We start from the raw sequence: 12,917 nt of genomic DNA, 5'->3' as shown, positions 1-12,917 counted from the left end.
AACCACAGGCGGCCAAAACTATTAACAAGCTTATTATTGAGTTTTCTCAGTTTCCTCTATCAGTTCCTCCCCTTTTCTTCATGCTCTGACAGATCGTAGTAAATAAAAATAAACGGCTGACTCGCAGCGTGTTTGCAAGGTTATATCTGATTGGTCGATTGTCACTATTCACAGCAACTTAGGGAGTTTATTTGTATTATTTAATTGTAACGGTAAGATTCTGCCAACCAATTGGATAACAGCTTCGAAATCGCTGCAAGTCGTCCCAAAATAATGACTATAGAGTCTAACCTAGCCTCTTGACTCTTCATTTATTTTACACCCCATTATAAGGACGTTTATCTCTCATATACACATCTTGTAATTAATTAGTCAACACAACCAATTATGCTAATCCGTGGACTTATCAAGGGTTGGTCAACATTGCAAAGATAGAGATGTAAAGGAGAAGAATTGATAGAGAAAACTGAGAAAAACTCAATAATAAGCTCATTAATAGTTTTTGGGCCGCCTGTGCAAACAACCAATGAAATCGTGTCCGCGATCTCAATATTTCACGTTTTCGAGACTCAAACTGTCCCCCAAAAATGAATTAGAGAGCATAACAAACAAAATTGCAGCTTCACACATACAACAAGATTTGTTTTATATATAAACTTGTGGCTTCCAGATAAAGCTTCTAATGTTGCGTATGGAGAGGGGGCATGCGAGGGGTGCCGTAAATGCGTTCCTCCTCAGCAAATGAGTTCGAATCTCTCTCTGGGCCTACAATTGTTTTTTTCTTTTTTCTCTTTCTTTCTGTTATTTTGTAATTTTTCTCTTGTCTCCCACTCTTCCTTCCCATTTTTTCTCTTTTCTCGCTACTTTCATTGCATCTTGACAATCTCCGCTGATCTTTGACGGAGATGAATTACTAAGTATCATGCCCTTTGGCTAAAAGGAAGACAAGTGCACCGATACATATTGAAGTAAATTTGCTTGACCGATGAGGCATTAACATTACGGGTTTTTGCTGTGTTTGATGATTGTAAAACAACAAAGGCTCATGATCGTGTCGATTGTAAGATTTTCGCGTTTATTTGCACGATCATCGTGCAAATAAGCGGAAGATGCTTCTTAGAGACACAATCATCGTATCAATAAGTAAGAAAAACTGCGTATTTGCACGATCATCGTGCAAATAAGCGAAATATGAGTGTTATAGACACGATCATCGTGTCAATAAGTAAAAAGGACACGCTTATTGACACGACCATCTTGTGGATAGGTAAGAAAAAACACGTTATCCACACGATCATCGTGTCGGTAAGCATTTTTTGGGGGTCTATAGACACGATGATCGTGTCGATAAGCGCTAACCATCGTACTGACCAGGTGTTTGACTGGGAGGAGAACTCCACTAATGCGAAAAACTGGGATTGAAAATTGCCGTTTTAAAACACAGGAAAGGGCTTTCTTGATTTTAAACAATCCTTTTATTGTGCAACACTGCCCATAATTTATAAAACCGTAGCCCGCAACCCGCCAAATACCCACTTAGCGCGACTCCGTCTTTTGGCCTTCGTTCATAGAGTATTTAATAAGTCAAACAGATACTTGGATAATGACGTATTTTTATTGGGGTAAGAGCTTCAAATAGTCAAACAATTTAACTACCTTGGTTTGGTTTTAAGCAATCCTGCAAATGGAAAATTTAAAATAGGACAGGAAAATCTTAAGAAAAAGGGTGTGAAAGCAGTGTACTTTTTAAAAGAAAAAATTGGTAGAAATTTAAATGTCCCATCAGCACAATCATTATTTGATAAACTTATCAGACCCATTCTTGTGTATGGTTGTGTGGTATGGGGACACGAGTGTACCCCCAAATCAGCTATAGAAGGCGTTCACCTCAGCTTTTGCCGGTTCTTATTGGGAATTTCAAGAAAAACATCAAAACTCACAATATACAGCGAACTCGGTCGATATCCTATCAAAATTTTCATTCAAAAACAGATGATCAAATACTTACATAGACTAAATAATAGTGAACAACACGATTGGAACTAATTTGGGATAATTGGATGGTGAAGTAATGCCGATTTAATCTGCAAATGTAATCTCATCTGCTTTTCTTTTTACATTACACACTTGCTTTTATGAGTAATTTGCAATATTGCAACATTCAGCTATACTGCACCTAACACTTTTGAGAAATTTGAAAAATATGAAAATCCAATTATTCCAAATTAGTTCCAATCGTGTTGAACACTACCTGTGGAAGGAAGCATTTCTTGTTAACGTCAACAAAATTCTGAAAAGCAAGTGGTATGGTAAGATTGAGTCAATCTGTACAAATATCGGGGAATGCAACTGATTAATTCCAATCAAATTATTACTAGGTCTGAATCGAACAATTTTATGGCAAACTTAAAGGTATATACGACGAACTGTGAGAAAGAGAAACCAAAGATGATAAAAGAACGAATAAAGATGCAAATAAATAAATTGAGAACATACAGAATATTTAAACAAAGTATCGAGCTTGAAAATTACATTACTGCTATCAATAATATCGATCTCCGAGACAGTCTGGTCAAATTTAGATTAGGTAATCATTCATTAAAAATTGAAACAGGCGCCACGATAAAATTCCGGTACATGAAAGAATCTGCAAACTCTGCGATAGCAAATGTGTAGAAGATGAACAACATTTCATCATTTCTTGCAAATTTTACACCAGCCAGAGAAATCTCTTGTTTGCTGCAGCTGCAAAATATAACACCACATTTTATGATATGCCTAACAAATTTGAATTCATAATGAAAAATACAAGCATATCAATTCCTCTAGCACAGTACATATCTACATGTATGAAATTGAGAATGGAACGCCTATCAGAAATGTAATCATTATTTGATTTTCTCGCTATCTTGATAGATTAATCATGCTATTGTTTTGGGTTTTTTGTATGAATTTATTTCTTTTTTGTTATTATTACTTTGAAACACTGTTTTGGTTTCTTTTGAGTAACTCCCTCATTTGTTTTTGTAACGCCTTTCTTCCCTTCAGAGGGAAGTTGTGTGTCTAATAATAATAAAGACAAATAGAAGGCCAAATATATTTTCATAAATATAAAAATGCCTTATTTGTCTGTGCCATTTTCGTCATTTGCCGCGTCCCTTTTGCCAGTCCAGTCCAGTCCAGTCCAGTCCAGGACACATTTCTGCATCTTAAGCTACCAAGCAGAGCTGACAATCCGGCTCTGTAGGATTTTAATATCTCAGTGCCATACATACTATCTACTGAAGTCAGACATCGCCCATTGATCAAAACATCTAGGGACAAAACACAGGGAACCCGGACTGAATAATAGAAAACAAGTACATAAGGGACTGGACATAAATTACAGGGGGGGGGTGGGCCGGTGTTTTTCGAAAAACCGCTGCGTAAAAAATAGTGACCCTTCAAAAGTTCATGCACAAAAATTAGTGACCCTCCCCCTTATCCGTGCATGAAAATAAGTGACCCTCCCCTGTTACTCAATACCCCCCCAAAAAAAACCCGCAATGTGTTACAGACCCCCTTCTGACTTGCTATACTTTTTAAGTCGCCCTCCCGAAAGGAAGACAAAATGTGGCCGATATAACGCGTTGTCCAAAAAATATCAAATCATATGTGTGTTATTCATGTAAATGTACTTTGCTTGAAGAGGCAGGTAAAAAGTGCATGCCTGTACAAAAAATGTAATTTTTAGATTTTATCGATAATGTTGATTCACTATACATGTAGTCGACTATAAGAAAACTACGAACGTGTATTTTCCAGTATAAAACTAGCTATATCTGTTCATATACAGATGTTTAATAACTGATATAGATATACTTGATTAGCATGGGTTGTTACAAGTGCACATGTGAACAAGATATTTGATTTTGGAATTTCTGTCAAAATGTTGATTCACTATACATGGGAGTCTATGACAAAACTATACATGGGAGTCTATGACAAAACTGTCAAAAGATTTTCAGAATTAAAAATTTGCACTATTTGTGCATATATGGACCCAGAATAATTGACATAATTGTGCTTGATTAGAAGAGGGTGGTAAAATGTGCATCTGTGTACAAAACTTTGTTTTTGGAATTTCGCAATAAAATGTTGATCCACTATACATGGGAGTCTATGACAAAACTGTAAAAAAAAATTTTCAGAATTAAAAATATGTACTATTTGTGTATATATGACCCTGAATAATTGACATAATTTGCTTGATTAGAAGAGGGTGGTAACACATGCATCTGTGTACAATAACTTTGTTTTTGGAATTTCGCTCAGTGAAATGTGGATCCATTATACATTGTAGTCTATGAAGAAACTATGAATAATTTTTTTAAATACAAAACTTGGCAAATCTGTGTATTTATGTATGCTTGATTATTGATATTTATGTTCTTGATTAGACTAGAGTGGTTACAAGTCCATGTGTGTGCAAGAAATTTGATTTTGGAATTTCACCGAAATGTTGATTCACTATACATGGCAGTCTATGGTGAAACCCTATAAATAATTTTTTTCCAATACAAAAATAGGTAAATCTGTGCATCTATGTACACTCAATTATTGGTACTAATGTTCATGATTAGACTAGAGTGGTTTGAAGTCAATGGTTGTGCAAGAAATTTGATTTTGGCATATCACTTAAATGTCGATTTACTATACATGGCAGTCTATGATGAAACTGTGAATAATTTTTTCCAATACAAAAATAGGAAAATCTGTGCATTTATGTACACTTGATTATTGGTATTAATGTTCATGATTAGACTAGAGTAGTTTCAAGACAATGGGTGTGCAAGAAATTTGATTTTGGAATTTCACTGAAATGTCCATTCACTATACATGGCAGTCTATGATGAAACTATGAATAATTTTTTCCAATACAAAACTTGGTAAACCTGTGCATTTATGTACACCTAATTATTAGTATTAATATTCATGATTAGACTAGAGTGGTTTGAAGTCAATGGTTGTGCAAGAAATTTGATTTTGGCATATCACTTAAATGTCGATTTACTATACATGGCAGTCTATGATGAAACTATGAATAATTTTTTTCCAATACAAAAATAGGAAAATCTGTGCATTTATGTACACTTGATTATTGGTATTAATGTTCATGATTAGACTAGAGTAGTTTCAAGTCAATGGTGTGCAAGAAATTTGATTTTGGAATTTCACTGAAATGTCCATTCACTATACATGACAGTCTATGTTGAAACTATGAATAATTTTTTTCCAATACAAAACTTGGTAAACCTGTGCATTTATGTACACCTAATTATTAGTATTAATATTCATGATTAGACTAGAGTGGTTTCAAGTCAATGGTTGTGCAAGAAATTTGATTTTGGAATTTCACCAAAATGTTGATTCACTATACATTGTAGGCTATGAGGAAACTACAAATAACTCATAGGTTATCAGATCCTAAATTGTTATTCAAAAGTTGTTCGACCTGAAGCTTCCAGTTGTTATTGATGACACTATGCACTATTCTGAACAGTTTGTATTCTGTCAATGTCCTAAAAAAATTGTACATACAGCGACATGAACGTTTGACACCGACCTATACCCAATGTATTGTCAATGAGAGAATGATGTCAAATAAGTAATCTCCCAAATTGTTATTGAAAGAGTCATTATAGGGTACAGTTATGCACAATAGTGTTGAATAAGTAGAAATCATGACAACTTAAATCAATGTGGCTGCTTGGATCATCAATACATTGTTTATTATACCTGAAATATGCGCCCGAAGGGCGCGCCGAAAATGGTAATGGCAGAAAATGAAAGTGCCAGGAGGTATTTTTTCTTTTTTCAGTATTCCATAACGTGCACATGCAATTTCAGCTTTGATGCATGAAAAAAGGTGACCCTCCCCCATAGGCTTGCACAAAATTTTATGACCCTTCAAAAATGCTTGCGCGAAAAATGGTGACCCACCCCCAAAAAACACCGGCCCACCCCCCCTGTAATTTGTGTCCAGTCCCTAAAAGAATAGCAAAATAATAGAAAAAAAACGGTAAAAAAAGAATAAACAACAACAAACGAATAAAAACAAACATAACAAATAAAACAAAACGAATAAGTCAACTAACACATAAGTCAACAAAAACAAACAAATAACCAAGCAAGCAAACAAACAAACGACGGACTGATCAATTGTGAGACGTCCATGAAGCAGACTTGATTCGCCTTGCTAGCAAATGGTCCTCCTTTCTATATGCACCACCATTCCCTAGCAAGGTGAATATAGTGTTTCATGGACGTCTCACAATTGATCCGTCAATCGTTTTTTTATTTTTGTTGACTTATTTATTTTTATTTTATTTCATTTTTGTTTTTTGTCTACTTGTTTGGTCGGTTTATTTTTTACCGATTTTGTCTATTTTTCATTTTTCTATTTTGTATTTACTTGTTTACTGTTATTCAGTCAGAGTTCCATGTGGACAAATCAGCGATGGCCGTATGCTACAATGGAAACTCAGAGGAGCCATGCTGTCCGACAGTTGTGCTAAAGGAATACAATGTGCTGTTGTCAGTTATTAATGACGAGATAGGCCTCCAAAAGACAGGCAAAGCCATTGTGATTAATTTTCCCTTTTGATTGAACAAACCTTTTGGGAATATCTCCTTTAATCACATTGACAGTGGCATTGCACCATACATTTCTACTCGCCTTACACCTATAGTTTCCCAGGCTGTTGATTGGTTTAGCAACTTTTTCTTACATAATTTAATTCAACTAAATATCTAACAAATGTCAGAGATGAACAGGTCATATTAACCTTCATTGGCGAATCAAGGGTAATGACATTAAGTGTTATTTAGGGTAACAAATCACGTAAATTGATTGTTCTACACAAGATAGGAAGGGTAAGCCCTGATAATGCGAGTAGGATTTTCCTTCATTTGAATAAATTCTCTGAAGTTTGTGCTCTGTTGCTGTATTGATAGTTATAAACAAGGTAACAGCTTTTGCCTTTGTCCCTCTTGTTTAGAAAATACGCCTTCAGATCTCTAAGTAGTTGTAAATACACCTACAGATCACCAAGTAGTTGTAAGTTTGCCTTCCATTACAACATTGAATCATGTCGTTGGCAGTTGTCAAAATTTTGTTGGTTTTGTGGGTACAAAAAAATTGGCTTAGCAAGGGAAACAACAGGAGTAGGCTGGGTTAGTGCCTAAAGCACCCTTTATTTTATCATTTTGAAGTTACTTACAAGCTTACCCGTAAATGCAAATATGGTAAAGTCATTCTTCTTAAAACTTTTGACTGTAACTGATAACTGATACATGCACAAATTGTATCTCATCGACCAATTTTACAAATTTATTTTTGACATTCTTCAGCTGCTGACTTGAATCATATTCACATCTGTTTGTGACTCATGCCATAAAGTGACCCAATAACCAAGGACATCCAGGCCTGGTACCTCATTCCTTGGTGTTTGCCTTGTTTTATTCACCTGATGCATACTTCTGAGTTGAGCTCCATCACTTCAACTGTGCTACCACCCAATCATTTCTCTTATTCACTTGGACTAACGGAGAGGTACGCAGGGACTACATGAGTGAAAGGAGAGAGACACGGGGTCCAAAGCAGTGTTGCATTTAAGTATTGACATATGATCTTGATATGGAGTAACATTGTCGCAAACAAACAAAATACACCACAATACATAACATCTAAAATTTACACACACACACACACACACACACACACACACATACACACACACATACATACACACACACACACACAGACACACACAGACACACACAGACACAAACACACACACACACACACACACACACACACACACACACACCATGAAAGACAACTGAGGAAGACCCAACAGACATATTCTGCTGCAATAACAATTTATTGAAAATAAAGGGGCAAGACCCTGTGGAAAGGGAAATGCAATATGTTCCCTACAAGTACAATATCAGTAGACTTTCAGCGTTTAAGTTTTTTGAAATAGTAGCACAAAAAAATAAGTCTGATAACTCGTAAGGTCAAGTAGTTTGAAGTCTTGGATCCGTCTTTGGGCATGTCCTTGGCAGTGAACAGTCAGGGTTCCCTTTCAAAGTCAGTGTAATCTTGGTGATGTTGTACAGAAGATATGCTAAGAGTTTAAGAGTCAGTACCTGAAAAAACTTGCAGACCACAATCACGCTATGATGGTAGTTGTGTGTATCACCCACACATTGACTGACTTGCTCAATGATATGATCATAAATGTGCTAAAACCGAGAGGCAGAACAAGAAACATGAGGTTTGAGCAGAGAATGCTTCCTTGACATAATATTCTACTCTGTAATTTTTCTTAACCCCGTAACTGAAAGATTATGGTACATCCCCATTGTTTTAAATGAACCTGGATGGATCTATTTGCTGGAAAATAGGGGTGAAAAACAGATGCCTGTCACTTCTTGCAAGCAGGGATAGGATCAGCATTGTCATTTGCTATTGAGGAAAATACGTTGAACAGATTTTGAACACAGATTCGGTGACTTCATGCTTATCCCACCATGTGTTGGTATGATACTAGAACATATCATTTCTCCTTGTTTCTTTTGAAATAAAATCAGCAGGAAAGCCATGATGACCAATCCTATGCAATGCAACACTGGATACATGCAAGTGTGGACTACATCTTGATGCTGGTATAACTTCCTTCATAGTCTTGGTTTGTTCGCATGATGTGATGTACTTTATAGGGCACTGCATGCAAACTCCGTTAATTCAAAGGTATTGAAAGCATCTTGCAAGATGAACATCATAAAGGAGAATTTTTTGAACCACAAAGATGCAGAAATCTACAATAGAGGCAATCCTTGCTGAGTAATGCCATGAAGTATTGGGTGTGGAGTGGACGCATCTTTGGTTGAACACTAAAGTGGATTTTGTTCGAGGCTGTAAATAATAGTGATGGTATGAGTGGACTCCCTAGGTTACTAACAATTCAAGCACAATGTCTTTGTGTCCACTAATCTTCAGTCTTGCCAAGTCAGCTGATGGTGGTTTGGATGGGTGAGCGGTCGTCACTTTTGTGGGTTTTTTGTTCACATTTCCCTGACTGTTACTGTAGGTTGCCATGTTCATGTTTAGAGTCGTGAGAGTTGGTGCCACAATGTTGATGGCAGCATGCTTTCAATCTTGTCAAGAAGGAAGTTGAAAGGTGCAGAAATTGTGGACAAGAACTGTAATGCAAATGAGAGGGAAAAAAGACAGTGGATCAGTATTGCCGACTGAGACCAATTATTTGAACTTTATGTCAATTTTTGAAGTTTATTGACTTTCCGTTTGTACATCGGAAGACAATGAAACTAATTTTTTTGAATTTTACAAAACTGATGATATTTTTATTTAGCATATGCTAACTGTTACTACTTAAGCCCTATATAACAAACACAGACTTGAAATCTATGCATAAACAGGATGGTGATTAAAACTGGCAGTGAGGAGAAAATTACACTTTCTCAAATCAATTTTCCCTGACAAGCGATTTTGAAAATCATCACTTTTTCAAGTCCTTCCTTTATACACGTATGGCATCTTATCGTCGTCTTTGTTCTCCTACGAAATTAAAATATTTTAAATTTCTGTTTTTAAAATAGAAGATTTAGAAAATTCATGCCTGGCCTGAAATACAAAAAGTCAGCCTCATGGATTTACTATTACCGCACATATTTCCTACGTGCTTATTGCAGATTTGTTAATACCATACAAATTAACATAACTATGCTGACAGAAGCCTGCACACACAGAACAAACCACACAGAACAAAGTGTATGCTCTCTGTTTTTGTGGACATGGACGATGTCACTTGTTCCATCAAACATAACTCATAAATAGCGCCCTCTATGACCAACCTGAATGACAATTTCAGGACTCTAAGCAGAATTTCATGCAACCAATACTCACGGTTTTGGCAATCAGTCCCATTGGTTCTGGAAACTGGTGGGTCAACAGAGCCAGGAGGGCAGTGAAGGAGCACAGACCGGCAGTGAACAAAATGAAGAATGGCAGTTCCTTCTTTGGGTACACTGACAGATCGTGGAAAGCTGTTGGGGAATGGGTAAAGAAAGCGTTGGTAACATCTGGAAATATCACTTGATACTCAAATACGAAAAGTACGGAATTATAAAAAAAGTGGAATATCATCTTAACTCAAATATAAAAATATGGAATTAAAAATAAGGAATACCACTTGAACAAGATGCTAACCTCTTGGGGAATTAAACATTACTATGCTGTACATCTGTACAAGATCAAAATTGTTGCCGATGATGTTCATTTGGAATTTCACTGAGCCATGTTTGTAACCTCAATCTTCCCTCATTATGCTGTGTTCGGGTCCTTTTTTATAAACACGCTCAGTCAGGGAATCAAATATTCCTTGATACAACAAAATGTCAGAGCGTGTCTCTGATTTCATGAAATTTGTGTACACAACATGTGGGACCACCATTAAGTGATGTTTGATCAGAGCTTGTTTGCTTCATATCTGGTGATCTGACATTTGATATCTTGCTACTGTAGACATTGCGTGTGTTCTACAATTTTACATGTAAAAGGTAACATGGACCAACAGTAAGTTAAAAAAAAAAAACTAGAGCAAGTGTAACGTCAGCCAGTAAAATCACAGTACATCTCAGCAGGGACTTATGTGGTATTTTCTTCATCACTAATCAAACCTGTCAGATAACATCATCTTTTGGTTTTGAAAATGAAAAGTAACGGTGAATGCAGATAATGGGTGTGTGCTATCACAAACACTGGCGGCACATCAATACAGTGCAAATACCATTAAATGTCACAAGCAGAACTTCCACAATAATGATCTCACTTTTCCAGATTGGAGCTAGTAATACCTACAAAAATGACTTTTCTGTAATTTGTTGGCTATTTGCATTACTGAAAGATTTACCCAAAAAAATTTCATGTACTGGGTACCACTTGCTGGGACTTGCTCGCCTCTGAAAAGCACACGCCGTTTTGTTCATCCCATTTTGAAAAAAGCGACCTAGCGGCCGATATAGCTCGCTGTGTTTATGTAAAGAATAACTATTTTTTACACATGTTGATGAAGAAGGTGGAAATCTTTGATAGCTCAATGCAGAGGCCAGAAAAAAGTGGCTAAAATAAGCTGCAAAATACACAATTGAAGATTTCATCATACTTTGAATATATGACATCCGATCATCCTAAGAACATGTCACCCAAAGCTATCTGATGAGTAGTTTTTTGAGAATAAAATTTTCTGACCAAAAATGGCAACAATTGCCCAAAAAAATGAAATTGCAGATTTCATCTTAATTTCAAGAGATCAAATTTAGTTCATAACTTCATCTATAGAAACCTGTGTACCAAATTTCAAAGCTGTTAGACCAGTACTTTTCTTGAGAAACACATTTTTTGACCAAAAATGGGAAAAATTGCCCCCAAAAATTCAAATTGCAGATTTCATCATTATTTTTTAATAAATATCATTTAGTTCATCTATAGAAACCTGTATACCAAATTTCAAAGCTATCGGATGAGTAGTTTTGGAAATACATTTTTTGACCAAAAATGGCAAAAATTGCCCCCAAAATACAAAATTACAGATTTCATCAGAAATTCATTATATATTACTTAACTCATCTGTAGAAACCTGTATACCAAATTTCAAAGCTATCAGACCAGTAATTTTTGAGAAACACATTTTTTGACCAAAAATGGCAAAAATTGCCCCAAAATTACAAAATTGCAGATTTCATCATAATTTCAACAAATATCATTAAGGTGATCTTTAAAAACCTGTATACCAAATTGCAAAGCTATCAGATGAGTAGTTTTGGAAATACACATTTTTTGACCAAAATTGGCAAAAATTGCCCCAAAAATACAAAATAGCAGATTTCATCACAATTCCAATAAATATCATGTACTTTATCTGTAGGAACCTGTATACCAAATTTGAAAACTATCAGATAAATAGTTTTGGAAATACACATTTTTTGACCAAAAATGGCAAAAATTGCCCCAAAAATACAAAATTTCAGATTTCATCAGAAATTCAATATATATTACTCAGTTCATCTATAGAAACGTGTATATCAAATTTCAAAACTATTAGACCAGTACTTTTTGAGAAATACATTTTTTGGCCAAAAATGGCAAAAATTGCCTTAAAAAATGCAAATTTGCATATTTCTGCACAATTTGAACAAATCTGAAATAGATCATCCCTAGGGACATATGTACCAAATATCAAAGCTATCTGACTGGTAGTTTTGAAGAAGAAGATTTTTAAAGATTTTTTTACCAAAAATGCCAAAAATTGCCTTAAAAATACAAATATGCAAATTTCACCACGATTTGAACAAATCTGACTGAAGTCACCCTAAGTGAACTGCATGTCAAATTTCAAAGCAATCGGACAAGCGGTTTCAGAGAAGAAGATTTTTTTACCAAAAACACCAAAAATTGCCCCAAAAATACAAATATGCAAATTTCACCACGATTTGAACAAACGTAAGTGTGGTCACCCCAAGTGAACTGCATATAAATTTCAAAGCAATTGGACTTGCAGTTTCAGAGGAGAAGGCAGTTTCAGAGGAGAAGGCAATTGTTGACGGACGACGACGACGACGACGGACGACGGACGACGGACGACGACGGACGACGACGGAAAATCAACCTATTTGATAAGCTCCGCATCGCTGACAGCGGAGCTAAAAATTTAGCCTGCCATAGTGAAGAATTACAGGGGAGATTTCTACAATGACAGCTGAGGTATAGAGGTACCAAACATGATAATTCATGTGAGCTTATTGATTGGTATTTGGAGATTCTGTCTGATGTGTATTTTGTATGTGAAATA

The 12,917-nt window shown here is 35.7% G+C and overlaps 1 protein-coding gene across 5 annotated transcripts in view; it reads right to left on the bottom strand.

The window, feature by feature from the left end:
• Positions 1–7,906: 7,906 nt before the first annotated feature.
• Positions 7,907–12,917, bottom strand: part of LOC139135724 (suppressor of tumorigenicity 7 protein homolog) — a 42,494-nt gene continuing 37,483 nt past the window's right edge. For all 5 annotated transcript variants that reach the window (XM_070703370.1, XM_070703371.1, XM_070703372.1 and 2 more), the window contains exons 11-12: positions 9,974–10,113; positions 7,907–9,249 (exon numbers count right to left, since the gene is read on the bottom strand). In XM_070703370.1, the coding sequence (XP_070559471.1) occupies positions 9,154–9,249; positions 9,974–10,113 (236 nt within the window). In that variant the 3' untranslated portion in view covers positions 7,907–9,153. The remainder of the gene's footprint in view (positions 9,250–9,973; positions 10,114–12,917) is intronic.

Source organism: Ptychodera flava, chromosome 6, assembly GCF_041260155.1.
Source record: "Ptychodera flava strain L36383 chromosome 6, AS_Pfla_20210202, whole genome shotgun sequence".
Classification (NCBI taxonomy): domain Eukaryota; kingdom Metazoa; phylum Hemichordata; class Enteropneusta; family Ptychoderidae; genus Ptychodera; species Ptychodera flava.
This window is presented reverse-complemented; position numbering and strand designations above follow the sequence as displayed.